General features: G+C 47.1%; 1 protein-coding gene across 3 annotated transcripts in view; it reads right to left on the bottom strand.

The window, feature by feature from the left end:
* The window catches only part of SMOC2 (SPARC related modular calcium binding 2), a 161,319-nt gene that overhangs the window by 66,534 nt on the left and 67,036 nt on the right, over positions 1 to 27,749 (bottom strand). For 2 of the 3 annotated variants that reach the window (XM_041746023.1, XM_041746025.1), the window contains exons 5-7: positions 23,931 to 23,978; positions 20,468 to 20,518; positions 19,153 to 19,227 (exon numbers count right to left, since the gene is read on the bottom strand). In XM_041746023.1, the coding sequence (XP_041601957.1) occupies positions 19,153 to 19,227; positions 20,468 to 20,518; positions 23,931 to 23,978 (174 nt within the window). Of the gene's footprint in view, positions 1 to 19,152; positions 19,228 to 20,467; positions 20,552 to 23,930; positions 23,979 to 27,749 lie in introns of all 3 variants that reach the window. The other variant, XM_041746022.1, reaches the window with a different exon arrangement.

The following is a 27,749-nucleotide window of genomic DNA, read 5'->3' as shown; positions in this document are numbered from 1 at the left end:
GACTCAGGCATGCGGTCACTTACCCAACCTCTGTTTCTCCCAACCCATGCCACCGTGATCCCAGTGACCGCCCCCAGCACTGCTTCCCCTGCATGGTGTGCCAGGTACCCCAGCCACCCCAAATTAGGTTTCTCAGCCACAGAGAGCCTAGTGATAGCTATGTCCTTCCTAGTAGGGTGTGGAGCCACCCACTCAAAGGTCAGCCCATGCAGTGGGGACACCAGCAACACCACTGAGCCTGCCCTATCCCTCTGGCCTGTGACTATTTCAGGGCTGGACAGGTGACCCAAGATAGTCTGTTGGAAATAATTTCTAGGACTTGTATTTAAAAAAAAAATCAACTAGATTGCTAGAAGGATGGTTGAAAAAACCCTGGAGCTACCAGAGCCCACACGTGGAAAAGTGCTGCTGATAAGGAAGCTGGTGCAGAGACGGGGGGAGGGCAGGGTTCCCAGAGCAAGGATGAGCAGCAAACAGTCCCTTGATACATCGAATAGTTTAGTTGTGCTACAGGTGCTCACTGCTGGAGCAGTGTAGACAAACTCACACTCTGTGCTGCCTCCCCAGCCTGGTCACACGAATTGCAGTCCCAGCACCAGCGACATGGATGTGCCCTGGGAACCTGGCAGGAACGGGGTCCCCCACTTCCCTCAATGAACCAGAAACTGTCTTCTGACGTGATCCTAGGTGCTGCTCATGCACACCAACGTTCAAGCAGCTTGGCTTCGAGCACCTAGAGCAATAGCAATAGGTGGACACATTTAGTGAAAGAATAAATGGTCCAAAAGCTAAGTGGCACCTGGAGCATGGAAAACATGCGTCTCCTTTAGCCAGAGCTCCTGGGGTCCTCAGGAAGTGCATCCCAAGGACATGATCGCGAACATGCAGAAAAGTGATTAAGAAATGTGTTCCTAAAGAATAGTTAATAATACCAAAATATTAGCATCAGTATAAGAATTGGCTCTTAAGAAACTGATTCACTAAACTATGTCACATCAAACAATGGTGTGAAATAAAGCCATTAAAATAATGCCGTGGAAAAGCATCTCCCAAATATTACTGTGCAAAACAATCGTCTGGAAAACTTTATAAAGCCTCAGATTCCTGGACCCGAAAGATGCAGATTCGTCCACCAGCCCAGAGGCCTGCATCTCTCCACTCACTGAGATGGGCCGTGGACCCAACTATAAGAATTACCACAGCAGAACAACACATGGGGACACAGAAAATGCTCCCTGTCACCTGCAAAGTACACGCATGGTGCATGAGGATCAGGATGTTGTACCCTGCAGTTATCTCTGGACTGTGAACTTACAAATTATTTTGTTTTATTTTCCTTGTATGCTAATATTTCTTATAAAAAAATTTGAAAATTTTGTACTAAGCAAGAAATGTTTCCAACTGCTAGTGTAAACACAGGCCAGATGCTCCCGGGTAGACCCCACTTGCAGGTGAAGTGAAGAGCAGCCCATGTGGGGTCTGACAACAAAATGAGGTTCTGCTTCATACCCTGAAATTTCCCTACCCCCTCCCGCCATTCAGAGACCTACCTAAGTAGGGGGCAAGCATCCCCACAAGCAAGATGCTCCTGGGAATGATGGAGGGCACGAAGGGAGAAAAGAAGAGAGATTTAAAAAAACAAAAACAAAAACAAAAACAAAAAAATGCCCTGCCAAAAATAAGTATATAAGGCAGAAATAAATGCAAGGGAGCATTAGAAATGTTCCCACAAAAAATAGCAGTGTTACATTTTCCACCTATGACCAAGTGTTTAAACTACTAAAATTATGTTATCTTCAATTGTCTCCTCACCTCAAATTTTCTTTTCAAATTCCTTCCGGAGTCACATGGAGCCTTTCTCCCAGGTTTGCAAATGTCCTCCATGTCCTGATGGGAATGAGGCCCATGGCAGGTGCCACCCATCTCACCCCACAGAACATATGTCAGCCTTGCTGTGTTCCCTTCAACATGGGGCACATTTCCAGAGGGCAGAAGCCTAGCCCATGGCCTGCTGAGGACTCTGGGTAGCATAGGCTTCCTACTAACAAAGACCACGATTGAACATGCACAGCAACACTGTGAATTGTGGTGAGCGGGAGGCACCCTGGGACCCACTGGGACACCTGGGTCAAGATTCTTCAGGTTTTTGAGAAGAGACCATGGCCAAGAGCTTGCATCCTTATAGCATCCTCCAGTTCAGCATGTAACCTCTCCCGTCATTGCTTCTGAGACCTTGCCTCTACTCACCATCAATCCCATTCCTGGCCAACTACTCACCCTGTCGCTGATTTCTGAATATTTGTATGTCTTGGCATTGCTGTAGAGGCCAGAGCAGATGCCACAAACACACCTAACGGAAGTGTGAAAAAGAAGCAAAGACAATGCAATGGAAGGACAGTCTTTTCAACAAAGATGTTAGAAAAACTGGACATCCATGTGCAAAAAGTGGATCTAGACACACACCTTACACCCTTCACAAAGATTAACTCAAAATGGATCATAGATTCAAGTGTAAAGCTATAAAATTTCTGGGAGACAGCACAGAGAAAGTCTAGATGACCCTGGGTTTGGTGAAGACTCTTTGGATAAGACAGAGGTGTGAGCCATGAAGATAGATGACTAGTAGCTCGGACTAAATACAAACTGACAATATCTGCTCCGCAAACAACACTGTCACCAGAATGAAAGGACAAGCCACAGAGAGAAAATATTTGTAAAACGTGTACCTGATGAAAGATTGTATCTAAAATATGTAAATAACACTTAAAAGTCAACAATAAGAAGACAACTTGAAAAAAATGGGCAAGAGCCCTGAACAGGCACTCCATCGGAGAAGATACCCAGATGTTGAATAAGCACATGAAAAAGATATTTGTCCAAAGTGATTTATTGACAAGTGCTGCATCCCACAACCCCATTTCCTATGTAGCTTCATGGTAACAAGGTTATTTCAAAACCTCAAGCAATGGTTTTAGATATAATATTTCAGCAATCATGAGAACACATCACGATTGAAAAATGCTTAAAATTCTCAAAAAAAATCTTGAGCTAATAAAAAACTCTCTTCCCAACCAAGCATTTTAAAGAAATTTTCCTTTCCTTTTTTTTTTTTTTGTTTTTTTGTTTTGTTTTAAAAACTAACTACTAAAATGAAGAAAATATCCTTCCTCTTGTAGCAGAGTCACACAAAACATGAAAACAAACTTACTTCCAAGTTTCCAGACAAGAGAGAAAACACGCTTGCTGGCCAGGACGAACCTTGGAACCCTCGCTCCCCAAGTGGAGCTCAAACAATTGTGAGCAGCAAGAAGGCTGTTAGAGAGGCTCCTTCTCTTTGCGTCCATCAAGTACTACTTGTGCATGAAGACACTGACCTCCCCTCCTTGCTGTGTGTCACCAGCCTTCTTCCCAGTGTCTCTGCACCCAGCAGGTGCGTCTTCAACAGTCTCTCTCCACACTGGCCGTGTGGAGTGTTGATGGCAAAAGCTGGCAATTCCCTTCATGCCTTTAGCCTAACTAGAAATTTCAGTTCTGAAACTAAAATTAAATCCACAATTATTCCACAAATGTACAAAGTAAAGGCCAGTTACCTATTGCAAAGATTTGTGATAAAGTATCAGATGCTGCATTTTATCCACAAGGGGTATTACTGATAATCGCACAGAAATTGTGTCTTCAACAGCTCACACAACAAGGGCAGGAGTGGGAGCACAAGAACATTTGGAAAAAAGTCCCCACAGGCAGAAGTGGCCCAATGCCTTTTGTAGTTCCATAAAATATGTGACTTTTTTTCTTAGTTTACATGAACTGTACTTGGCTGGTTTTCACAAAAATGGGGAAGGGGTAATCACCAATTGAAAATAGCTATTTTATACGAAATATTTGTGGTGGTAAAAGCAAATGGTAAATTTGGGAGAAATTCTCTCTCTTTTTCTTATGTCACATATATTTTATCACATGAAAGAAAAAAAAAAAGAATATTTCCCCTCCCAAACTTCCCCTCCCCCAAATTATAAGTCTATATACCATTGAATTTTTTTTCATATATAAAAATAGGTCTCATTCTAGACCTATTCTAGACCTCTTCATTCTAGATTTACTATGCAGAGTAAATGTCCTGAATGTGCAATCTTTAACTCAATAAATGGATCATTTTAGTTAAAAAAATAAAAAAAGGAAGAGGAATTAAAGAGCATTGAAAACAGGACCATAAACTGGACAACTGAAGCAAGACCCAGCCACAGCCATGACTGATGTCGGTGTTTTGCATTGTCCTTCTAGAAGGCAGATGTCCTTGGACAGGGAGGAAGCGGCCGAGGGCCGTCTGTGCAGCCTCAGCAGAATTGGCAGAGGAGTGCCGTGTGGGGAGCGTGGACAGGGGCTAGGCTCGAGGTCACAGTGGCTAACGGGGCAGGAGGGACATTCTCGGGGGACACAGATGATGCCTGTGTCTGAGAGGGCCCCTCCAAAAGAGACTGCTCCTCCTTCTCTTACTCTTAAATTTGCCCTAAACAAAAATTGTAGTGAAAGGCCACAAAAGCCATGTGAAGATGGGCTCCCACAGGGGATCCAGGCCGGGACAGAGGGCCAGTCCTCGTGGGGCCCTCTGGAGGAAATTCTCAATTTTGTCTTCATCTAAAATTTGAGAGCCTGGAATCAATGTCACTGTAGCTTTAGAGGAAGCTTGTACCAAGGTGCACGAGGGGCTACCAGCGTGGCTTTCGTGAGAATTGCTCTTCTTTATCCACCACAAATTCATTCCTACTGTAAAGGAACTTCTTTTTTTTTTAATTTTTTTTTTAATTTTTTAATTTATTTATGATAGTCACAGAGAGAGAGAGAGAGAGAGGCAGAGACACAGGCAGAGGGAGAAGCAGGCTCCATGCACCGGGAGCGCAACGTGGGATTCGATCCCGGGTCTCCAGGATCGCGCCCCGGGCCAAAGGCAGGCGCCAAACCGCTGCGCCACCCAGGGATCCCATAAAGGAACTTCTTAATAGGAAGATACTAAATATCTAGGGCGGCCACAGAAAGAAGGATGGAGAAGCGTGGCTGAGACATACAGCGACAGGGACACGTTCCAGGGGTGGATTTACCTCCACGCTGAGCCTTTTTACTGATAGGTTTTGCTTTTCGTGCAAAATGTCCAAATCCAAGTCTCACTAAGATCATTCTATTCTGTATGTGTTGGATTCAACTGTGTACCCCTCAAATTCATATGTTAAAGCCCCAACTGTTCCGCAATGTGACTATATTTAGAGATAGGGTTTCTAATACAATCACCTTTCAAGGAGATTTTGATTGAGTACAGGAAGCCATGAGGGTGGGGCCCTGCGGTGACCCTGGCCAGCATCCTCATAGAAGAGGAAGGGACCCCAGGAATGTCATCCACAGAGGAGAAGCCACATGAGCCCAAGAGGGAAGGTGGCTGTCTGCACCCCAGGAGGAGAGCCTCGTGGAGAGCCCACTCTGCTGCACCTGGTGGTGGACTCCCAACCTCCAGGAAGGAGAGAAATAAATCCCTGGTGTTCAAGCCGCTGGTCTGTGGGGTTTTGTCATGACAGACCTACCAGATGAACACACCGTGTAAACATTCTATGGTTGAACAAGCCCAAGGAAACTCTCTCTACGAAGGTGAGCTGCACGAAGGCTGAGCATAGGGAAGTGTATTTACTGTGGGCAGGTTGACAGATCAAATGTGGAAGAGCAGGTTAAATGTGAATTTAGGGTAAGTCTATACCATGCAGAATTTATGTTTTTTTTTTCTTTTATAACATTTCCTCATATTCTTCCCTTATTCAGAGTTCCTGTTGATGTAACTCCTAACCAGATTCACTTGCTCTTTTTTTTTTTTTTTTTTAAAGATGAAGGGAGGGAATCATCCAGTGGGATTAACCTCTAGGTTCAGATTAATCTTACATAAGTGGGAGATGTGAGAGCACACTGGTGCTCTGGTGAGACCTGCTGCTCCCATGAGACCCGCTGCCCTGCCATTTGGATGTGGGGCATCCACATAGAGCCCCAAAGGGGCTTGCTCTCTTCACTGGACGGGGCTCAGCTTCCACAGCTGCTTGCATGCAGGACCAAAGCATGACCAATGAAAGAAAGACAGGTGAAGTGGACTTCATCAAAAATAAAAGCCCTTGTGATTCAAAGGAGCCCACTGAGAAAATGAGTCACAGAACCAGATAAAATATATGCAAATCATGTATCTGATAAGAAACTTAAATCCAGAATGCACAGAGAAGTCGAACAACTCAGATAAAGTGGCAAATGACCAAATTTTCAAAATGCCCACAGGATTTGAATACACATTTCTCCAAGGAAGATATGCAAGTGGCCAACAGGCACATGTGAAGGGTGTACCATTAGTTATTGTGGAAATGTGAGCCAAAACTATAATAGTACAAGACATCACACATAGTCACACAGCTGTAACTGTTTTAAAGAAATAGAAAGTAACAAGTGTTGAAGAGGACGAGGAGAAGCTGGAACCCTCATGCGTTGCTGATGAAGGTCCAATCAGTGCACTTACTTTGGCAGTTCCCAAAAAGGTTAAACACAGAGTCACCATGTGGCCAAGAAATTCTACCCTTAGCGAGGTAAGAGAAGGGAAGACGATGTCCACACAACAAGTGTACACAAAAGTTCAGAGAACCATTGTTCATTTGCCACAAACTGGAAACAACCCAATGTCCATCAGCTGATGAAGGGATACATAATGTGGACCATCACACCATAGAACATTCCGGCATGAACAGGGGCGCTGCAAAGACACCTGCTAGAGCACAGATGCCTCTCATAAACAGCAAGCTGAGTGAAAGAAGCCAGTCCCAAGAGACCACACTCTGCCTGGGGTACACAGAATGAATGACATCTGCAGGGACAGAGGTGGATTCGTGTCACCTGGGGCTAGCGGCTAGCAAAGGGGAACGGGGTTTGGGTTTATTTGGAATGATGAAAATGTTCTAAATTAGATGGTGGTGATAGTTGCACAACTCATGGACCATACCAAAAGCTTCAAGTGTGTGAGCTTTACCAGACCCCACAGAGCTGCTGAAAGAAGCGCATGGCATGGAGCATGGATGTGTGTGGGTGAGTGAGAAGGTACAGGAGGGTGGCCGGAGGTCCCAGATAGGCGTCTCGCCATATGAGGTGATGGGGGAGCCATGAGAGAGGCCTGGGCAGAGGAGGGGCTCGTATTTTTAAAGGTCAGTGTCAAGAAAGCGGCATGTGGACAAGACTCAAGTAGACAGGTGTTTGAGGAGGCACAGAGACCACAGAGTCCACTGTGGTGACCCAGGTGCCAGTAAGCTCCTGGCTTCAGGAGAACAGCAGCTACTGCTGGACACGGTTCAGGTGCAGGATGCTCAGGCTTGCCTGCCCACCTGGACGTGAGACATCAAGGAGACTGTGCATCCAGGGCAGCTTCGTGTTGTTTGGCCTTGGCCTGATACAGCAGGTGCCTTCAAAACATTTAATGTTTTGTTTTGCATAAATGAGTAATCATGAGAAATTAAACTGTCAAAAACCTTGTTGATGATAGTTAACGTGTTTGTAGTGAGAGTTAAATTTTAATGTTAAAAAAAAAATCACCAGAGATTAAAGAGCAAACTTATCTTGATGAGAAGAGTGATGTATAGAATTGCCGAACCAGGTGCTGAACCATCTGAGCTAACATAACCCTGTGTGTTAACAACACTGGAATTAGAATTAAAAACTTAGTTTAAAAAAAAAAAACCTGAAAATCTGAAAAGTCAAAAAGCTGCTTACTATGTAGCTTTGGAAGCCTCACTCCAGTCATTCCAGAATTCCAATCCAGGATCAATAAACAAGATGCAAAGTTAATAAGTTGTAAGCAGGTGATGCGAGACCGTGCTGCCCTCGGGAGCCAGAAGGGCTGATAGGTGGGACTGCATGCCGCCCTTCCTGAGGAGCGTGCATCGGACTGGGGAGACGGCCGTTTTTAGCAAAGGCACTGAAATACATAAATATTTATGTATACAGAATATGACTCCACCCCCATATGCATGTGTGTGTACAGACACGTGAATGCTACAAAATTAAAACCATGACCTCATCCATGACCCGGACCTAATGCATGTGGTGAGGTTACAATCGTATTTGCTTTCTTTCTAAAGATGATATCCCAAGCTCCGTGAGCACCTGCTCGGCAGAGCTCACCAGCTGTTCCAGCAACGCCAGGCAAAGCACCACAGCGGAGCGAGCAGCTACGGGCCCAGTGTCCCCTCAGGCAGGGTGGCCCTGTGACTGAGCCCTCTGCAACCTGGCTGGAGCTGAGGAGGGAGCAGTCACCTCCTCCAAGGGCCCTCCTCTCTTCAAACTAACACCATGTGAATGAGGAGCAAGACTTGTAGATAGAAGGTGCTTGGTCTCTGCAGAACCACCAGGTCAGCCCGTGCTCCCCAGGGCTCCTCACCTGAGCACACAGCAGACTTCTGATGTCCAGGTGCATTGCTTCCAGCACGCCTACCTTCTCACCTGATAAATCCAGGTGCGTAATTCAGAAACACACCCCTGGGGGTCAGCAAACCCAGTAAATGGAAGCGTTAAGCCAGTCACCAGGATTCTGTGGTGTAGGTGAATTTTTGTACTTTTTTTGTGCCTAAAAAGGGAAAAAAATGTCTCGTAGGCCTCAAGTGAGGACTGCCTGAAAATCATTCCTCCCATCAGAGTTGCAAGAAGACTGCCGTCAGGGGGCAAGGTAGTCAGTACAAAATGACACGTGTTTTACTCTTCCAGTTACTTAAGAACTTCCAGAAAATACTATCAAGTCTTATTTGTTAGTACACAGAGCCTGCATATTACTTACATGTTCTGTGTTTTGATGCAGATATTTTATTTAATATGTACTTTAAATGATATCTTTTTTTAGGTGACTTCTTGGTCTGCTTTTTCATTCAAAATATGGTTGCCAGATGCATTCTGGCTTTAATCACTAGTGGGATTTTCAAAAAATATGGTGAGACACATCCATGCTGGTATTTATCTGAGACACAAATGTAGGATGCAGGCATATTAAAGGAAAAGATAATAAAGATGAGCAAAGGTAAGAAAGTAGGTTGCATCAGTTAAAAACATAAAGATTTTTTTTTTTTTAGAGAAAAGTAATGACTCAGCATGTGTTTGGTTGTACATGGACACTTGCACACGTACACATCACTCCCGGGGAGTGATTCAAATTCCTTAGAAAGTGGATTAACATTTCTTAAACTGGCCACAAAGTCACTCAGGTCATTGTAATTATAGTCATGCATCATGCTTGGATAAAAGTCATGCATCAATCAGCAGTTTATAAGGGTATCTCACCAATTTTATGAACTTTGTCCCATTTGGAAGGAAGACGTGCCGGTAGCTGGCAAAACCCTATAGGACTCACCCAACACAAATAATCGCCCACAGTGAGGGAGGGAGAAGCCGCCGACAAGATAAGAGGCACTCGGATGAGGGCAGCTGTGGACAGAATGGCCCTCGGCTCTCCCGGTGGGCGGGCGAAGGCAGGAATTCTAATCTCGTTCAACGGGGTCATTTCCAAGAAGACCCTCCATTGTTCAGAGCCCAGTCAATTCTGATTTAGTCTTTAATCTAAGTGACGGGGAGACCATAGAAACAGGATTGCAGCGATGTGTGTTCTGTTAGATTCTAGTCTACTCCTGAGCATGAAAGGCAAGGAGAGACGTCTCCTTCAAGTTCATGCTTCAAACACATCAGGATCCAAGACAACCCATGCACTTCACTGCAACCGGCAAACCTTTTCTCGGGGTATCTGTTACGTGGCCTTAGGATTTCTAGCACCTGAATTCGCAATGTGGCTCTCTAGAAACTTGAACACACACACACACACACACACACACACACACACACACACACGGGAGCCTCAAGGAGCTTCCTCCTGCTATCTGTCAAGTCTGAGACTCACCTGAGGGGTGAACCCCTGGGGACTGGCTGACACGGCTGGCCCTAGCTGGCCGGCGGGGCTTTCACACCCACGGTCTGACTCCCACCTGGTCGGTCTCAGCGCTGTAGTTGAGATTCCGACGTGCAGAGAGAGATGAGCTCAGGGGGGTCACGCCGAGGGAACCCCAAACCAGCCCCAGCGACCTCCCATCCTCAGTCGTCACAGAGGCCATGGGAGGTTCTCGGGAGCAGCAGAGACGCTGCTGGAGGAAAGGCCACCGCTAACTCATGGCCACCCAGAGAAGGGACTATCACATCCACAGCTGCTCTGTTTGCGGTGTTCCCACACACAACGTGTGTACACGGCACGGGCCCCGCGGCTCCTCCACGGCACGTGGTGCACCAGCCTCTCCAGGAATCCCCTCCCCATCTGGTGTGTCCCTTTGCAATAGCCACATAAATGGTGAGAAGGCGCAGCTCGGCTTTTAGTCTCCAGAGTGGAGACACGGACACCTCACACCCGGGGCCCGTCCAGGGGCCTGACTCCTGCTTCTTCCCGGTGCTCCCTCCCATCATGCCACTTCTGCAGCCAGCCCCTCCCCAGAGCCCAGGCCTGCACCCAGTCAGGAGCACAGCAGAGGCAGCACAGCCAGGCACCCTGGTCTGCTCTGAAGGACAGAGACAGCTTCCAGAGAATCAGACAAAGCCATTCCTTGGCAAGCCCACTGGCTTTGGAAACCCGACACCCCTGTCCTATTAGCAATGCTGAGTAGGAAATCTGGGTCCCCAGATCCCGGCTAAATCCAAGCCTCTGCCACTTAGAGATTTTGAAAATGTGCTTCCCCGGAGACAAGAATTAGACTCTATTACCTATTAAAACACGTAGCACTTTGCCGGATGCATGATAAGCTTTCTGTCAATTACAGCAATGGTTCTATTTAATACCAGACCTCATCAGCTCAACGGTGCAGTAGATGCGCTTCTTTACGTGGTGAGAACAGAAGCACGGATGAACACTGGGCCAGTGTGTGTTCTCAACCAGCTCGGGGGTCATGTGCTTGCGCTTGTGACTATTTCCTGTACTCACACTGAAATGTCGCCTCCCGACTCTTTAACCACAGTTTGGATACATGATTGAAATGAAAACTTCTCTTCACCATTAGGAAAGTTGAATCAATTCAGTTATGCACACTTTTGGGTAGATGAATTTTTTTTAAAAAAGATTGTATTTATTTATTCATGAGAGACACAGAGATAGAGGCAGAGACACAGGCAGAGGGAGAAGCAGGCTCCATGCAGGGAGCCCAATGCGGGACTCGATCCCAGGACTGTGCACGGGATCACGCCCTGAGCCAAAGGCAGGCACTTAACCACTGAGCCACCCAGGCATCCCAATATTTTTTAAATAATATACTTCTACAGTCCACATTTAAAAGAAGGTACTGGATGTATTTTCATACTTTAAATCTCTGCAAATAACCAAGATTTTATCAATTTTATCATTTAAGAATCTAGTGGGTATCTCGATGTCTTTGCAATCCTACGTTTGAAAAACAGAATAAAAAGGAAACTGGGGTAACAAATACTTTAAAACTTAGAAACGAAGAAAGAAAACATAATGGGTATGACTTTTCCCGAGGGAGTGCAATTTACCATGATTTAAAGCAGAATCAAAAGATAATTATCTTCTGGCACTAATTTTAATATGTGCAATAAAACAGAAATTATCGGCTCTGAAGAAAGCAGAAGAATGTTTCCACCAAGGGGGTCCCATAAAACCGCGGAACATCCTGGGCATCACGGACATCCCCAGGATATAAAACAGAGCTGTTTTTAAGAGCTCAGGGAGGAAGAAACATTTTTCTCCCGAGCAGGAGGAGGACACGGCCCCACGTCTCCGCCAGCGCACATGCACAACTGGGAAAGACCAGTGAGACCAGAGGCTTCTCAGGGCCGGGCCAGCCTGGCCCCAGGCTGCTCTCCCCTGGGATCCTCGAAGGGCCATCTCCGCCACCTGGCATTCGGCTGTCAGAAGAACCACAGGCAGAGAGAGGAGACACACTGAGTTGCCAGCTTCGGATGTGAAGCAGCGACAGGAAGCCAACCCTCCCTCCGAGCTGCTGGGAGAGCCTGCCGGCACCCCAACGGCCACCACCTACGGCCATGGCCACTCAGATCAACCCCCAGGGTTAGACAGTGCCCTGGGTCAGCACCCCACCCTGCAGTCAGCAGAGGCGTCCCACAGGGGGCAAGCGGGGTGCTGTGACCCAGGCCAGGAAAAGCCGTGTGTGGCAGAGCGGGGAGCTCAGCCGTCCAGGACCCGCATGATGCTCAGGGCTCCAGGAGCTGGGCTGCTCCCACACTCAAGGCCATGGTCAATGTCCCCGAGTCTCCCACAGACAGAGAAGTCACACGGCGCTCCTCAATCCACCAGCAGCCCCAGGTCGTTAAAGGTGGTGGCCGGAGAGGTCAGGGTGTGGGCCACAACACAGAGAAAACACTGCTTCCCCCCCCGCTCCCCCCAGAGCAGGGCAGTGGGCACAGCCCTGATTCTGGATCCACACCCTCCAACAGACACCCCCTCAGGGCGTGACCCACCTGTGTCCTACGTGGCTCGCAGGTACCATGTCTCACACCGGGGACAAGTCATGTCCACACGGGGGACAGGCTTCACTGGAACAGGAGCCCTGGCAAACAGCCGCAGGGTTCCCTGGGTCATCCCCGACTGGCCCCCGCGCCCCTGCGCTCACCCTTGACATCTGGGGCTCCCCGGATGAGCCCATTGAACTTTGGAGAGCAGCCTCCTTCACTAGGTGTCACTGATTTAAATGTTCATCTACAAAATGCCATCTCAGGAATATCTAGCACATGGCCAGGCAGCTGGGCTCCACGTCGGTCAGATGAGGTCCTCCTGCATTCCCACAGAAGCTGCTGGGCCTGGGGGATTGGGAGGTTTGGGGCTGGGCTCTATGGTCAGGCCCTGGTCACAGGGGCAGGCCCGGGGGTCGCATAGAGGCAGCTGGTGGGGCCTCCATCAGCAGGAATTCTGTCCTGAGATGCTGGCATGATGGGCCCCCAGGGACCTCACCTCCTTGTGCGCCACAGAGGGGATCTGAGCAGTTGTGGCAGGGGAGTACGAGCTTTCAGGCCCATGCATCCTCCTGGCGGCCCCCAGCTCAGGAACGCTGGACAGGACGACCCTGGTGGGTACAGAGCCCGGGCTGTTTCCTGACGCGTTTAATGGTTCCCGGCGCATTATTCTTTTCTCTTCACCTGGGAGAACCATTAGCCCCTTGGTCTCGCATCCCCCTGGCCGGTGATTACAGGTCCCCTGGAGGCAGGACCATCACCAAGGCAGGAGATGCCAGAGGTCTGAAGGCAGAGGCTTTGCAGGTAGTGCAGAGGGCAGGAGCTGGGCAGGAGGGCTGGCGCCAGGTGGAGCCTGCGTCCTCTTCGCGGCGCACACAGCTCCCTGCACCAAGCCCCCCTCTGCTCTCCTTGGGCCTTGGCATTTGCTTTGCTCCCACTGACCATGCAGAAAACACGTCCAGGGGAGCCGCTGCCCAAGTCCAGCCAAGAGGCTGACTCAGGGCAGAGGCCCCAGTGGGCTGACACCAGAACCCAGCTGTGGGCCCCTACGACAGGATGCAGAAGAGAAGCAGGCATTATGGTCTCCCAGCTGACAGGACACCGTTGGGGCAACCGGCTGCACCCCAGCTCACAGCTACACTGCAGGTGCAGACGGCTCGGCAGCCCGAGCACACAGAGCTCACTGGCCAGCAGAACCACATCGCTCCAGGACGGCCTGTGTTCCCGGGTCCTCCGGGGTCCTGGCTCCTACTCTGATCCTCAGGGACAGGAGGGGGCGTCCTCTCTACCCAAGGCTCGGTGAGTGCAACCTGCACCCCAGACTGGGGCCCCCAGCCTCCCCCAGACCCTGCCCTCCTCCCAGAGGCTGACGGCTAGGGCCCAGCAGGATGCTGTCCGCCCTCTGCCATGTAGCTGCACATTCAGGGGGGTCCTCCCCTCATCTCAGCTCCCAGACACTCTGTGTGACCATACTCTGGCATCTCTGGGCCCCTAACACCCCAGAAACAGATGCCACTTCACTGCCTGTAGATGCCCTTGCCAGCCTCACGTCCCCCTCACCCCTTTCTCCTTCACTGGGAAACTCTGGGTGCAGACCTGGGCATCATCAGGCCCGCAGCGATGCCTGGGTGGCTCCTGCTGGAAGAGGGACACTCCAGAGCGATGTCAGGATCTACAGCACCCAGGGCAGAGGATACAACCCTCTTGGTTTTCAGTTAAAAACCACCTGCCACCCCTAAGCAGCCCCTCCTGGGGAGAGGGTGATGAGCATCCCCAGGTGACAGGCCTTCCTCGAGTCCAGGCCAGGACCCCAGCCCCACTGGCCTGTCCTGAGGGCCAAGTAGGATGGGCAGGAAGGCACACGAGGGGCTCCACACATGGCAAGTCAGGACATGCCGCTTCCCTGCTGCTGTCATTGCTGCTCACAGGACGGAAGGACCTGCCCGTGGCCTTCAGAGGATGTTTACTGACTCTCCCCAAACCTCCAGTATGTCACATTCATTCCATCCGGGAGTCAGAAGGGCATCGCTCTGATGTCACGGAGCCAAATATGACATCGGGAGGAAGGTGGTCATGGTCGTTCACTCCTAGCTCAATCATAGCCACTGTCGGAGCTGATAGAGAGGAGCCTTTGATGGCACGCCACTTCTTGGCATGAAAATCTTAATTATGTCGGTAAAAATATTTTCAGAAAAAGAGCTGAAGTAAATATCTAAAATTAACCCCGATATTAAAGCGAGAAAGACAGTCTATGCAGGCTGAAAGAGGGTGGTGACAGTCACCCGTGTCCTCCAGACCATGTCTGTACTGAAGGAGGTCCCGTGTGTGCACGTGCAGCTCCCACAGCCAGGCTGCGGGCTGCTGAGGACAACCGGGCCTCGTCACCCAGGCTGTTCCACTTTCCGCAGTCCGGGTTCGGAGGCTAACAGGCAGGTCCGTGAATCTGCTCAGATTCAAAGGAAGTTTCAAATTATTGTTAAGAATTACAAGGATCTCAGACCCGCAACTCAACAAGACAGAAGAGCCATCATGAGTCAATCACGTGGTAAGATCAGGAGGTCCGGGAGGCAGAGGTGGCCCTGGGCGGGCAGCCCCACGTGTCCCTAGAGGTGTGAGGACGGAGGGGACCAGAAGCACGGTGCCCAAGGCAAGTCAGAATCCTGAGGTGCAGCCATGGCCGGGATGGACCCTCTTGTCTCCCAGTCCATGCATCAGTACAGACCCGGGCTCACCTCAGCCTCATGGGGCCGTCATCCTCTCGTCACAGCTTGCAGATTACCAGAACGTTCCAAGTGAAGACATCAATGTCCACGTAATGTGGCTTCCTCCTAATGAACAGCACATTTAAAAACATACCTATCCACCTGTGCTGCCCTGAGGTCTGTTTCTTCGATTGTTGCGTGAAATGGGTTGAATGAGGTAGCCTCTGCGGCTTCCTCAGTTGTGAGATTCCATAATTCCACTAACGCCTCCTCACTGTGCAAGGAGTTCCCAAAGCTCAGCTGCCCCGTGAAACGTGCTCCAAAAGCTGAAGAAATCAGAGCAATGACACAAGTCTCTCCATTTCCCTGAGATTCAGAGTTCTGTTTTTCCTCTGCTTTGATTTGTAAAAGGAAAGACTGGGCTTTGGGCATCGACAGGCCCAGCTCAAAGCCGCATGATTTGCAGCATCCAAATCGCCCCGGTTACTCTCTTCCTGGAATTTCAATTCTGTCCTCATCCATGCCCCATATTGCAAACAACAGCATTCCCTAGTGTGAGAGCGTTCCTTGTTCAGAAGCCTTCTCTTACTCCTTTTACATTCCACAAATGCATTTTACATAATTCAAAAACCATGTGTCACAAAACCTCTTCTCTGGTAAAATTTCAAGATCAACTTTTATATCTCGTTCAATAGAAATAAAACAACATAATAAATGATTTGGGAAAGTAGTTGACACTTTCAATTTTATATTGAGAGGGAAAATTGACTAATACATTCTTAATTAAAACAGAATTTTAGTTTTATTCATTAATGTATAAGGATTCACGTAACAGGAGTGATGCTCTTCTTGCTAAGTGAATCACCAAGAGACTCTTACATTTATATTAATATTGAATTTCAATTAATAAAAAGTGCAGCAGTCAAGCTGTACTTAATTCTCTTTTCTAGTTATTTATCTGTTTGCTTTATTGTTGTTGTTTGCTTCATTTATCTTGTTTCAGGGAAAAAAGTAATGTTACCTCAGAGAGCCAGTGAAACAGGACAGCACAACTCTTTATTAATTTAATAAGTACTTACTGAGTCCCTACAATGTGTGAATTATCATAGACAGCAGTGCTATGTTTTCCTTTGCGGGAATGGTTCCTGCAATGAACTCCTCACTGAATCCCCCCACACATCCTGACTGCAGGCACACAGCACACACATTACACTGGCAATCATTATCTATGTATCTAGTAGCATCAGTAATCTTATATTATTTTAGCACAAACTCACAGGGCAAAACTAGAGGGACCTTTAATTGATAAAGAAATATCAGAGCGAAAGAAAAATGCATTCCCAGTCTGGCCTCTTGCATTAAAGAACATGAAAAAGTAAGAAAAGACAGCGAATTAAAAAAAAAAATACAGAATAGTAAGTCACAAATTATTTATGCTTTGTTAAACAAATGTGCCTATTTCTACAAAAGAAGATCATTAGTAAAAGGATCTTTTAAAAATGAAAATTAGGGGCATCTGAGTGGCTCAGTGAGTTAAGCATCTGACTCTTGCTTTTGGCTCAGGTCATGCTCTCCAGGGTCCTGGGATGGAGCCCTGCATGTGGCTCCATACTGGATGTGGAGTCTGCTTGAGATTCTCACTCCCTCTCCCTCTGCCCTGCCCTACTCACTCTTAAAATTTAAAAATTTAAACATTAAGTTAAAATAATTAAAATCAAATACAAATGAAGCTCATTTTATATTTGAAATTTCAATGACAACAGTAGTTGTTATGCAAACCTTATGGTTGTTTGATGTTCCGTTGTTACACATAATCAATTAAATATTATTCTAATACTGTAAAATACCAATTTGATCTTTCTTCAGATCTTCAAGAGAGAATTCAGTAATTTCCTGTTCCATGTCCACAAATCAACTGAATGTCGCTTTTGTGTTTTGCTCATTTAGGCTGATTTAAATCAAATCCTAGTATAGGGGGGCAGCCCCGGTGGCTCAGCGGTTTCGCACCACCTGAAGCCCAGGGCCTGATCCTGGAGACCCGGGATCAAGTCCCACATCAGGCTCCCTGCGTGGAGCCTGCTTCACCCTCTGCCTGTGTCTCTGCTTCTCTCTCTCCTCTCTGTGTATTCTCATGAATAAATAAATAAAATCTTTAAAAAAAAAAAAAATCCTAGTATAGGGTGCCTTAGGTAAACTGGTGTTTCCTGAAAAGCATTTTCAGTCCCACTGAATGGTGGAAGCCATCCCTGTTGCTGTAGGTTACGTAGACTATCAGGTCACAGAAGGCCTGAAAATCTGGTAACAGCCCATGATGAGAGAAACACAGAAATGCACTTATTCTATGAGGTTACACGCAACTCCATCAAGACCTGAAGTCATTTCCTCTGACAAGTCAAACTGCTTTATAGAAACATGCACCTTGCCAAGGATATTGTTCAGAATAATTATACATGTTCCCCAAGTGAAGCTTAGGTCTGGCCCCATTGCTTCCCCCATGAGAAGCTTTCAAGGCCCACTGAAAACACCACATTGAGTTCATTTCCCACATACTAATCATATGCTACAGAGGCAGAGCTAATGAGGTAACTCTGGGAAATAGGGTGACAAGATTGAACAAAACTAACTCCGCATTTCTAAAGTTCATAAGAGAAGTCTGCACGTTAATATCTTTATGCAATAGGAAAACCTTTTTCCAGCCATTTCTGAGAAAAAAATTCAAATTCTATAAATATGTTTTAGATTTCCCTGCCATTTGTACACATGTATCCGATAGTCAGACCTCTAGATTTTTCACTTTCTCATCTCAGCCCACTGAGAGCTGCAGCCAGGGAGGATGAGGGTCAAGTCCTGGGCTGTAACAGTGTGAGCTGAGCATGAAGATAAGAGGCTGGAGGCTGTGATGGAGATGTCCCAGGCAGAAACCACACAAGAAGGACCCATCAGACCTGCTCCATCCCAACCCTCTGACTGTGCCTTCATGACTCCTTCCTCATGTTGGGTTGTGTATCTATGACCATTCCTACAACAGACAGTCTGTCCTGGGGCTTCTAGGGGGCTGCAAAATAGCAGGACTCTGGGATTTCCTTCAGAAGTCCTTGATGGGGTATACATCAGGGCACAGGTATGGGAAAGAACCAAACTATTCTTGTATCCTGAACTTTTTGTCTTTTGGGTATTTTTGTTTGTTTGTTTGTTTTAAACATGGGCATTCAAACACATTTAAGAGGAATACATGTAACCACAGGTAGCAGAGCTGTGATTCTAAGACTGCTTTGTGAACCTTTATGATGTTTTCACCAGACGCCAATCACAGAACATTCGCAGTATTACAGAGTCTGTGGTCCCTCAGCAGCTGAATACTTTAAACCTGGAAGGACACGTTCTTTCAGTAAGTATTCATTTGAAAAAAATCACTTGAAAAGGCCAGAGGAAGCAAACATGCAATCAGCTAAGTGCAAAGATCACAGAACGAGTCCCCTTTCACGAAACCAGCAAAAGTCGTGAACCCTATAGGAGGCAACCCTTCACCTCTCCAAATGTCAAAACAGTCAGCTTTAACATGTACAAGGCTGTCAAACAGTCTTTTGTAGCAAAGGCAATTCACATAGTTTTGAGGATTTTGAACTAAATCAGCCAAGTGTTTGGACATCTCTGAAATTAGGTCAAAAACAAATACTTGTTATCAAGTACTTCTATTTTTATACCTGAAGCTAAAGTTTGCTTGACATTTTCAGAGAACCCTTTTAAAGAATTTAGAAAATTTAATAAAAACAGCAAAATCCCAACTACATTTTGGTAGTCAGGTCGCAAGAATTATTTGCATGACGCATCGAAAACTGAGGAAAAAGATGGACTACACATGCTTAACTTCCAGAAAACAAAACCACTTCCTACATCTACCAAAGCTCTCTTCACAAAGTAGTAACAGTGAGCCCCTTTTTACCTGAATTCTTATTGGTTTTGTTCTGCCGACTTTTAACTTGTTCGGTCCAAAGCGTGGGGTAACGTGATGCAATATCTAATAAGCCAAAACAAAATCAGAATTATTTTTGATGCATCATGAAAGCACAGTCTCTCAACTCAAGATCTCAGTAGGCAGCCTGAAAGCCAAAAAGTCAGTGTGCTAAATAAATACATACTGTGCGTTTTTAAAGAAATCATTACAGTGATCAAGTATGTGAGACAAAAGGAAAGAATAATTATATTTTTTAAAGTTTAGCATATGCTTTTTTTTTCTATCTTTCTTCACCCAGAAGTGTAGATAAAAGTTATATGGGTCCAGACACTCTCCACTTAAAGCAAGACAGACGCACACCCCCGTGTGGGAAGGATAAGTATTCATGTAACACACGAGGTTTTGTTCAGGACAGATTCAGTACAAACTACAAGATGTAAGATATAATTTTGCATCAGACATTTCAGGAACACCTTCTTTTCGGCAATACCACTAAAGAAGCCACTGAGCACCATCCCTGTCAGTCCCACAGCAGCCCGAGAGCACGGGAAAGGCTGCCTGGGCCTGAGCCACCCTTCGCCACAACGGCCTGTGACCTCAAGCCAGTTATGTCAGGGAAGTGTCTGTGAAGGGGCATCTGAGGACCAGTGAGCTAACGACACTGGTAGCACCTAGCACGGTGCAGATGTGAGCTATTCCTACTACTGTTGTCTGCAACGTGCCACTTAATTCTATCTTTCCATCTTTGATTTACTTATCATGTGCATTCCTTACACTTTGTCTTCAAACCTTCATTCCCTTTGACCTGAGAATCTGTGACACATTGGCAAACACCTAAGACAATTCATTGAGGGCTAAGAATAGGCAATCCATCCTGGCCATGACTACAAAATTCAAAAACCCTCAGAAACATCTGCATGCATGTGACCTTCCAAGGCCTGTCTCATGTACCACGTTGTGGTGACACATGACGTGAAAGACGTGATCTCTGAACAAGGAACAGGACATACATGTTTATACCCTTTTAAAATAAATATTTTATGTTATCCAAATTATTAGATTTCAACTCATAAATTTTTATTTGAAAAGAAAGACCTTGGGTTGTGCTACATGAAAGCTCCATGGTGACATCCACATGCCTTGCTCAAAGCCATTAGCAAAGACAGCAGGAGCCCCATAATGTTGGAAGTGGTCAGACCCGACTTCCAGCAGTGAGACTGGCCTGCACTCCCAGGCCCATGACCGCCCCCGGTGCATGTCCACCACCCTCCCCCACCCAGAGACCATCCTATCCTGGACTCACCTTCTTCGTCTCCTTGAGGTTGGGTCTCCAGCGCTGGAGCTGACGCATCATCTGAATTCAGAACGGAAAAGATTTGCAAGGAGACTACAATTATGAGAGTAAGTTCAGTAAGTGTGCATACAGGATGGAAGCTGAGGGCTTGCATATACCCCACACATCACCCAAAACCACCACCCCAGGGGCACCCATGAGTGGGGCCGGGCAGGGGCTCCCCTGAAACCACACAGGGCACCTGGTCAGCTGCCACTGGACAGTGTCGGCAGCCTGGAAACAGGGCCCCTGAGGGAAATGCTGGGTGGGCTGCCAGTCCCTGGGAGCCAGAGCAGCTCAGGACAGGGGAGGAAGAGACAGAAATAATGTAAGCCAGGGGACACAGCAGTGGGAAAGGGGACTCACATCAAGAGAGTCAGCGAATTGGGGTGACCAAAGACAGAGATGGCTGGGGTGGACTGGGGGAAGCTGGATATCCTTGCTCTGCCCCCACCACCGTTTTCCCGAGTACAAGGCAGGGATCTAAGAATTGTGCACTGAGTTGCTGCCCTATGCACCCCTGAACCATCAGCCTCTCCATCACCCCTGTAGGAGCTGGGGTAAGGGCTCATGGAGGGACCGGAGTCCATGTCACAGAGCGGGGGAACAGGTGTGCATTAGAGAACCGCTCTACATCATTTCTTTGAGGCAGATATTCCAGGGGATAGTCTTTATCAGTAGAAAAACAGACTGTGGGGTCCCCAGTAAAGCATAAGGTTCTAGAGGGTTCCAAGACATGGTAAATGAGCTGCTGGAAGTCTGCTTTGAGTAAGTGGGGCCCCTGCAAGGGAGCAGTCCAAGGCATTTGGCAGGGCCCTCAAGAGCCAGCCTGGTGCCTTTCACTCAAGCTTTCTCATGTGATTTTGTTATATAATAATTTCAGGATTAAAATACAATAAACAGTGGGAGAGATAAGGACTGGCCACAAGGCTTATCTGTGATTCATGACTTTCCCAGATGTCTGAGGAATAAAAATGAAGTTTCTCATAAATTCTTTCTGGGGGAAAACCGAAAAGCTTTTTTAAAAACCTTAACATGGAACAATCTTTGGGGAAAATAAAAAGCGTGCTCTCTGTCAGAACACTCAGAATGTCATGTTGCCTATTTGAGAAACCCAAGTTCTAACACTGACAGTAACTGGAAACCCATCAAACATCTTGTAACCTCCTTCCAGAAACAAAACTTAAATGGGGGCCATATCTATAGTGCACTTAACATATTTAGAAGTCCTTTGAAGTGGCACCAATCAAGTACATTATTAGTGTTGTACATTTTTACTGAGGCCAAGGCAGGTGACCACTATGGGACCATCAGCTTATTCCCCAAATCAGTGGGTCCCAGCCAGCCTGAAAACTCAGCCCAGCTCACCCGCGGCAGGTGAGGCTCAGGGCACCATGGGAAGGACGATGGTGAGGCAGCTGCTGCAGGCCTCCCTCCAACCCCACCCCCAACTCCAACACCAGGGGCCCTTGTGTTTCCCCACCCTCCCCCGCCGTCAGCATGACCCGCTCCACCACCACCCATGCTCAGGGTCCCTGTGTCGTTCTGTCTCAACGTAACAAATGTACCAGTGTCTACTGATATCAGACTCGAGAAAATGAATCAAACCGTGGAGAGCTGTGTGCTTTCTGTTTTTCCCTACAAGAGTTTGCAAGGCCTCATTTTGATCCACAAGCCAGCTGTGTGGCTTAATTTCAGGTATTTTCTCTGTTGTGTGCATGTCTGTAGATCAAGAGCCTTCAGCAGAAGGAATATATTCCTGCCTTAATTTCTGTGCCCACATACCAATTCCCTAGGGATTTTTTTTTAACTTTTACAGCAGGTTGAGCATGTGCTAAGAGGCCCTGCATCCAGAAACCGCATCTGAAGCAGTATTTCCTTTGTCACCTCTACCCCTTGAGCATCTGATGGATGTTTGTCACATGAATATTGTCCCTTCCTCCTCTCTAGAAAATACTGACATGTCCATCCTGGGACCTTACAGACCAAATCTAAGCTGTTCATCTAACATTCTTTTCCAAATGTATATGTTCTCTCTGGCCTGCATTCTGACTCTGCCTGCCACCATCTTTCCCCTAAAAAATGTGCTACTTTCCCCAATTATCAGGTTGTTCTGTCCTACATCATACCCATCCCTACACCCACACCCTTCCATGCTCACCCACCGCCTCTCCTTTCATGAGACTGCTCCACCCACGCTCCCACCAAACCCCCGGGGCACTGTCCTCACAGGCTGACACTGTCTCGTGTGCCAGGTGCATGTCACTTGTATTTATCTTCATAACACAGAGGTACTCTACCACCTTCCCAGGGCAGAGACAGTCCCCACCATAACCTCAATACATGCTTAAGGGAATGGACTTGAGTGAAACTCAGGTCTACTTGGCTTTGTATCACTTTTCTTTATTATTGGGTCATATACTACAACTTACATCAGGAAAAAAAAAAAAAAAAGAGTTGCCTAAAATTTTGGTACTAAATCATTATCTTCATTTTGTCCTGAAAATGACTTCAGGGGATCCCTGGGTGGCTCAGCGATTTGGTGCCTGCCTTTGGCCCAGGGTGCAATCCTGGAGTCCTGGGATCGAGTCCCACATCGGGCTCCCGACATGGAGCCTGCTTCTCCCTCTGCCTGTGTGTCTCTGCCTCTGCCTCTCTCTCTCTCTCTTTCTGTGTCTATCATGAATAAATAAATAAATAAATCTAAAAAAAAAAAAAAAAAAAAAATGACTTCTGACTTTAAAGGCCAATGTAGAAAAAAAATAGAAAAATAAATAAAGGTCAACGTAGGATAAAGGCAGAACACACATCACTGGGTCTACAGGACGATGGCTGCGGGAAGCACAAAGAGAAAAGGTGGGACTCATGAAAGGTCATGGTGGACACACCATAGCCTGCGTAAGATGAATCAGGTGCTATGGAGCGGTTCCAAAAACAAATAGCTAGCTGCTCTACCTCATTCATGTTGGCCCCAGTCCCAGAGGATGTGACTGTCCTAGGTGGGAAGCGTACCCCTCTTTCTCATGAGGAAGCATTGAGATGTCTTTCTCAGCTACTGAGAAAGCTAATGTCTTACATTCTGAGCTAATCGTAAAGGACTCAATGACTGCCATGCTTCAGATCTACGTGTGGTACCCAACACCAATCTGGAGCCCTCCCCACAGGTACAGACTCCAGGAAGCACCTGCCAGCATCTACAGGTGGTCCCAGCACAAGTCATTCCGGAGAGGCCCTTAGGTGGGCATGTGGGGGTTACACACCCAGCACCTGTAGGTCCCTGGCAACCCTAAGGGGTGAGTGCATGTGTGTTGAACGAATAAGTAACTAATTGTGTCAGCTCTCCCTAACATGGAGTCCACACTTCAATTTTAACTTCAGGCATAGATCAAATTAGCTGTTATATATTATCATCAGGGAAATTTAAGATAGTTACCTGTTTTTCCTGTGCCTTCTCGTTGGGGTAGCTTTTCATTTATGGAACCTAAAAGGGAAAATAAGGAATAAATTATTTGGGGCTCTCGAATGGTCATCAGAAGTTGTTATGCAAACATCAGGTTCCATTTGGATTAGTTTACAGTGCTTTTCTAGTTAAATTACTCAAGGCATCTGGGACCCTGAGGTGGCAATGTCATCTGTAGACACAAGCCCTCAACTAGTAAACCAAGGTAGGTGCCCATTCGTGCTGTTAACTAGCTGGCCATGTACACGAGGACATATACTCTTCAGTGTGCAATATGTCATAGTTTCTTCACTCGAAAAGTGTCCTAATTCCTTTAACATGCATTGCCATGTTGAGGCAGAATGAATCAGAGTTAAAAAGGAAACATTTTTTAAAAAAATAAAAAGTCATGCAACCAAAGATAAATAAAATCCTGGTTTCAGTTGGATTTTGCTCTATAGGAAAGAAAATTGAGGAGCTTTCTGTAGAAGAATGCAGGAAACCAGCTCAGGCTGTCGGAGTGATTCATGAGAGCGCCTGTAATATTTATGTTACACTGAGAGGTTTGCATCAGAGTTGTGAGGTGTGGCTCTCTCTTCCCCATTAGCTCAAAACTCAACAGGCATAACCGTTTTTCTCACTTTATCACACCTACTCGGAAGAACAAAAACAGAAAATTCTGTTCAGCATGACTTCAGAATTTACCTGCCGATTGTGTTCAGAATCGTCGATGCGGGATTCATCTAGAATTACCACAGTCTCACGCTGGCTTGCACTCCTCCGTGAAAACATCTCATGACACAGAACGTGAAACCCATTACTTGCTTGACAATTTGGAATTGACTTTGAAATACAAACCATCATTTATGCTGAAGATATAAGCTTTATGACATTTAATAATATTTTTCCTGTTTCTTAGAATATAGCAGCAATACAGTTGCACATGTACCAGCAGTTCATCACAGGAAACGATGTCACAGGACAGAGAGTTAACACGATCATGCAGAGACTATTCATTTTCTTGAAATATCGGCGGAAATCACATGAAGGTGATGGGTCCTCACGCCCTTTGCCAAAACTAAGTGAGCAGGTTTACTTCGGGGAACAGAATGCACACACAGTAGACATGCATCTAGCAGTGCCAACTTCAGGAAAGCTCAGAGGGTCCATGGTGGTTGCGCTTGTTGGGTTTGCTTCCAGCTCAGGTGGAAACACCCCGCTCCTCCTGCCCTGAGTCTAAGAAACAAGTGGGCGACGTGCATTTGGAAATTTCACGTGCCGGTGAACAGAAAGGACCACGGTGAGCCTAGCTCTCCATGTGACATCAGAGGGGCGCTCCCTGAAGCTGGCCCCTGGCTCTTTCCCTGCTGCTGCTCCTGCCACTAGGGGAACGGCCCATGGCATCTAGGCTTCAAAACCCAGGATTCCACTTCTGCTGAGAACCCCCTGGGGCATGAAAGGGACCCCACTGTGTAGCCTTCTCCTAAAGCTTTTGGGGCCCTACTTGGCCTGCTTCTCCCTTCATGCCTCTCTACACAAATCCAGATTTCTTAAAGAGCTTAAGCGTCTTTAGTCATCAGCTTACTGTTATCATGTGTTTCTGCAATGAGTCAAAAAATGTTTTCTACTTGTGACTGGAAATGATAATATTTCAGTAATATTTCTCAATATGACTATTCAGATTCTAATATTCTAAGCTAAATGTAAATGTCACGCATAGTAATTCCACGCCCCACATGAGAGCCTCTTTGCTGGATTAAGGTAGTATTGGGACATCTAAGGATTGAGGACCACAAACTGTGGATTTGCACTCTGAGCATCTCCCTGCAACCCCGGGTGCACTTTCTCCCAGACCAACCCCCTCTCGGCTTGCTCACTGGCCCCCATGAATTCATTTGGCATTTACTCAAACCAGTCGATACAAAATTATCCCATCTTGTTCTTAAATAGTAAGACGTGATTTTAGAGCAGAGTCAGGTGTCCTTGGTAACCTGCTCCCTGATTCAAGTGTTGCGCAACAGAAGACCCAGAGACGGGTTTATTTCATCTTTCAACTGCCTCTGGACAAAAAGCCTCCCCCTCACTTCCTTCCCTGCAGGGTCCTGTCCCCGGGAAGTGGAAGAAGGCTGGACATCACTGTCCACACAGCAAAACCACTATGCCCACCAGAATCCATGAACCCAAAACCAGAAGCAACTCTTACTTTTTTCCTACAGTTTTCTGGAGAAAAGGATTTGCTGAAGAATTCCCAAGAATTTGGGACAGGTAAGATTCTAGGATGTAGGTGCAGAAGAGGGCACCTGGGGGACAGTGAACAGCTCTGTGAGCCACGGGCTGGCCGGCTACACCTGCAAGACCTGATCACCGCTCATGGACATGAACACCACTCCTCGGATTCCTTTTTCCAAGGACACAGGTGAATTCCCTCCATTGGTGAGATCTTATCCCATTTAAATGCTCTTTTAAAAGAGGTGGCTTTCTTTAGCAATTCGGGTATGCGAAACCACAGAAACACAATGCTGGGAGAACTATACCCACAGTTTAAGGGGGAATAGCATGGGCTGTAGTTCTGAGCACCTGGTTCAAGTCCAGCTGCATGCAGGGATACCAGCTTTTTGCTGGAACAGCCTGGACCAGCCTGGACAGAGGGTGCCATGTCCTGCTGAGAGCTGGAGGTCCCAGTCAGCTCCTTCCCCAGCGCCAACTGCACCCCGGTGTGTGAGGCCTGGGCAGAAGGGAGAGGGTTAAGGAGGTCACCCAGGGCAGGCAAGCACATGTCTAACATGCAGAATGGATGGCCCCCACAGGGCCCAGTTAAACAAGCCACTGTAAGTTATCCGTTTCTGGAAATCGCATAGTTAAGTGCAGATTTACAAGATCGCATGGCTTTGTTTCAGAAAAAAGGAAAGAATGAGAAAAAAAAGAAAAAGAAAAGGAATAGAAGGATTAGAGGCTCTGTTTCTCCTGTATTTTCTGGACATATGTCTCTTTGCTGCAACTCTGAGTAACCCAGTAGACACTGTGCTCTCTGAAAGCAGAGGCCCAGAGAGCCTGCACCAAACAGTGGTCTCACCCCTCCAAACCCTTCCTTCCCCACCATGGTACAAACCAGTGGGCTTTTCTCAGGAGCTGGCTGGTTGTTTCTGCCCCTCATTCCCAGCCAGCATCACCATGAATGATCTTGCAAATACTGCAAGGCAGAGCGGCTCAGGGGGTAAGACAGAGGCTGGGCTGGAGAACAAACTCACTACCTACCAGCTCTGTGACCCTGTCAGGTGGCTTCATCTGCCCCAACCTCCATTCCCTCATCTGCAAAATGGGCAGTGTCAGGAGTATCTGCTCCTTGCTCGAATGACAACATGAGAGAAATCAACAGAAAAGAAGCACACAATGAACATTCACTTAAAATATCTCAGGTGTGGGATCCCTCAGTGATGGCTCAGTGGTTGAGCATCTGCCTTTGTCTCAGGTCATGATCCCAGGGTCCCAGGATTGAGTCCCACTCAGGGTCCCTGCATGAAGCCTGCTTCTCCCGCTGCCTGTGTCTCTGCCTCTCTCTCTCTCTTTCTCTGTGTCCCTCATGAATAAACAAAATCTTTAAAAAATATATTTTTAAAAATCTCAGGTGTTCTGTCAGCTATCTGTTGCATATCCCACCTGTGGCCTCTGCCTTCACTCAGTATTTTATATGCAGAGGTGGAGACAAGGTCTGCACACACCAGAAAGCAATGCTGTCTCCACTCAGAGCACATGGTCAGCCAGGGCCCCAGTGAGCCTGAGTGATGTCACCCTCTCTCCGTGACCACTTCCACT

Source organism: Vulpes lagopus, chromosome 2 (assembly GCF_018345385.1).
Source record: "Vulpes lagopus strain Blue_001 chromosome 2, ASM1834538v1, whole genome shotgun sequence".
Classification (NCBI taxonomy): Eukaryota; Metazoa; Chordata; class Mammalia; order Carnivora; family Canidae; genus Vulpes; species Vulpes lagopus.
Note: the sequence above shows the minus strand (reverse complement) of the source record. Positions and strands in the feature narration are given on the sequence as shown.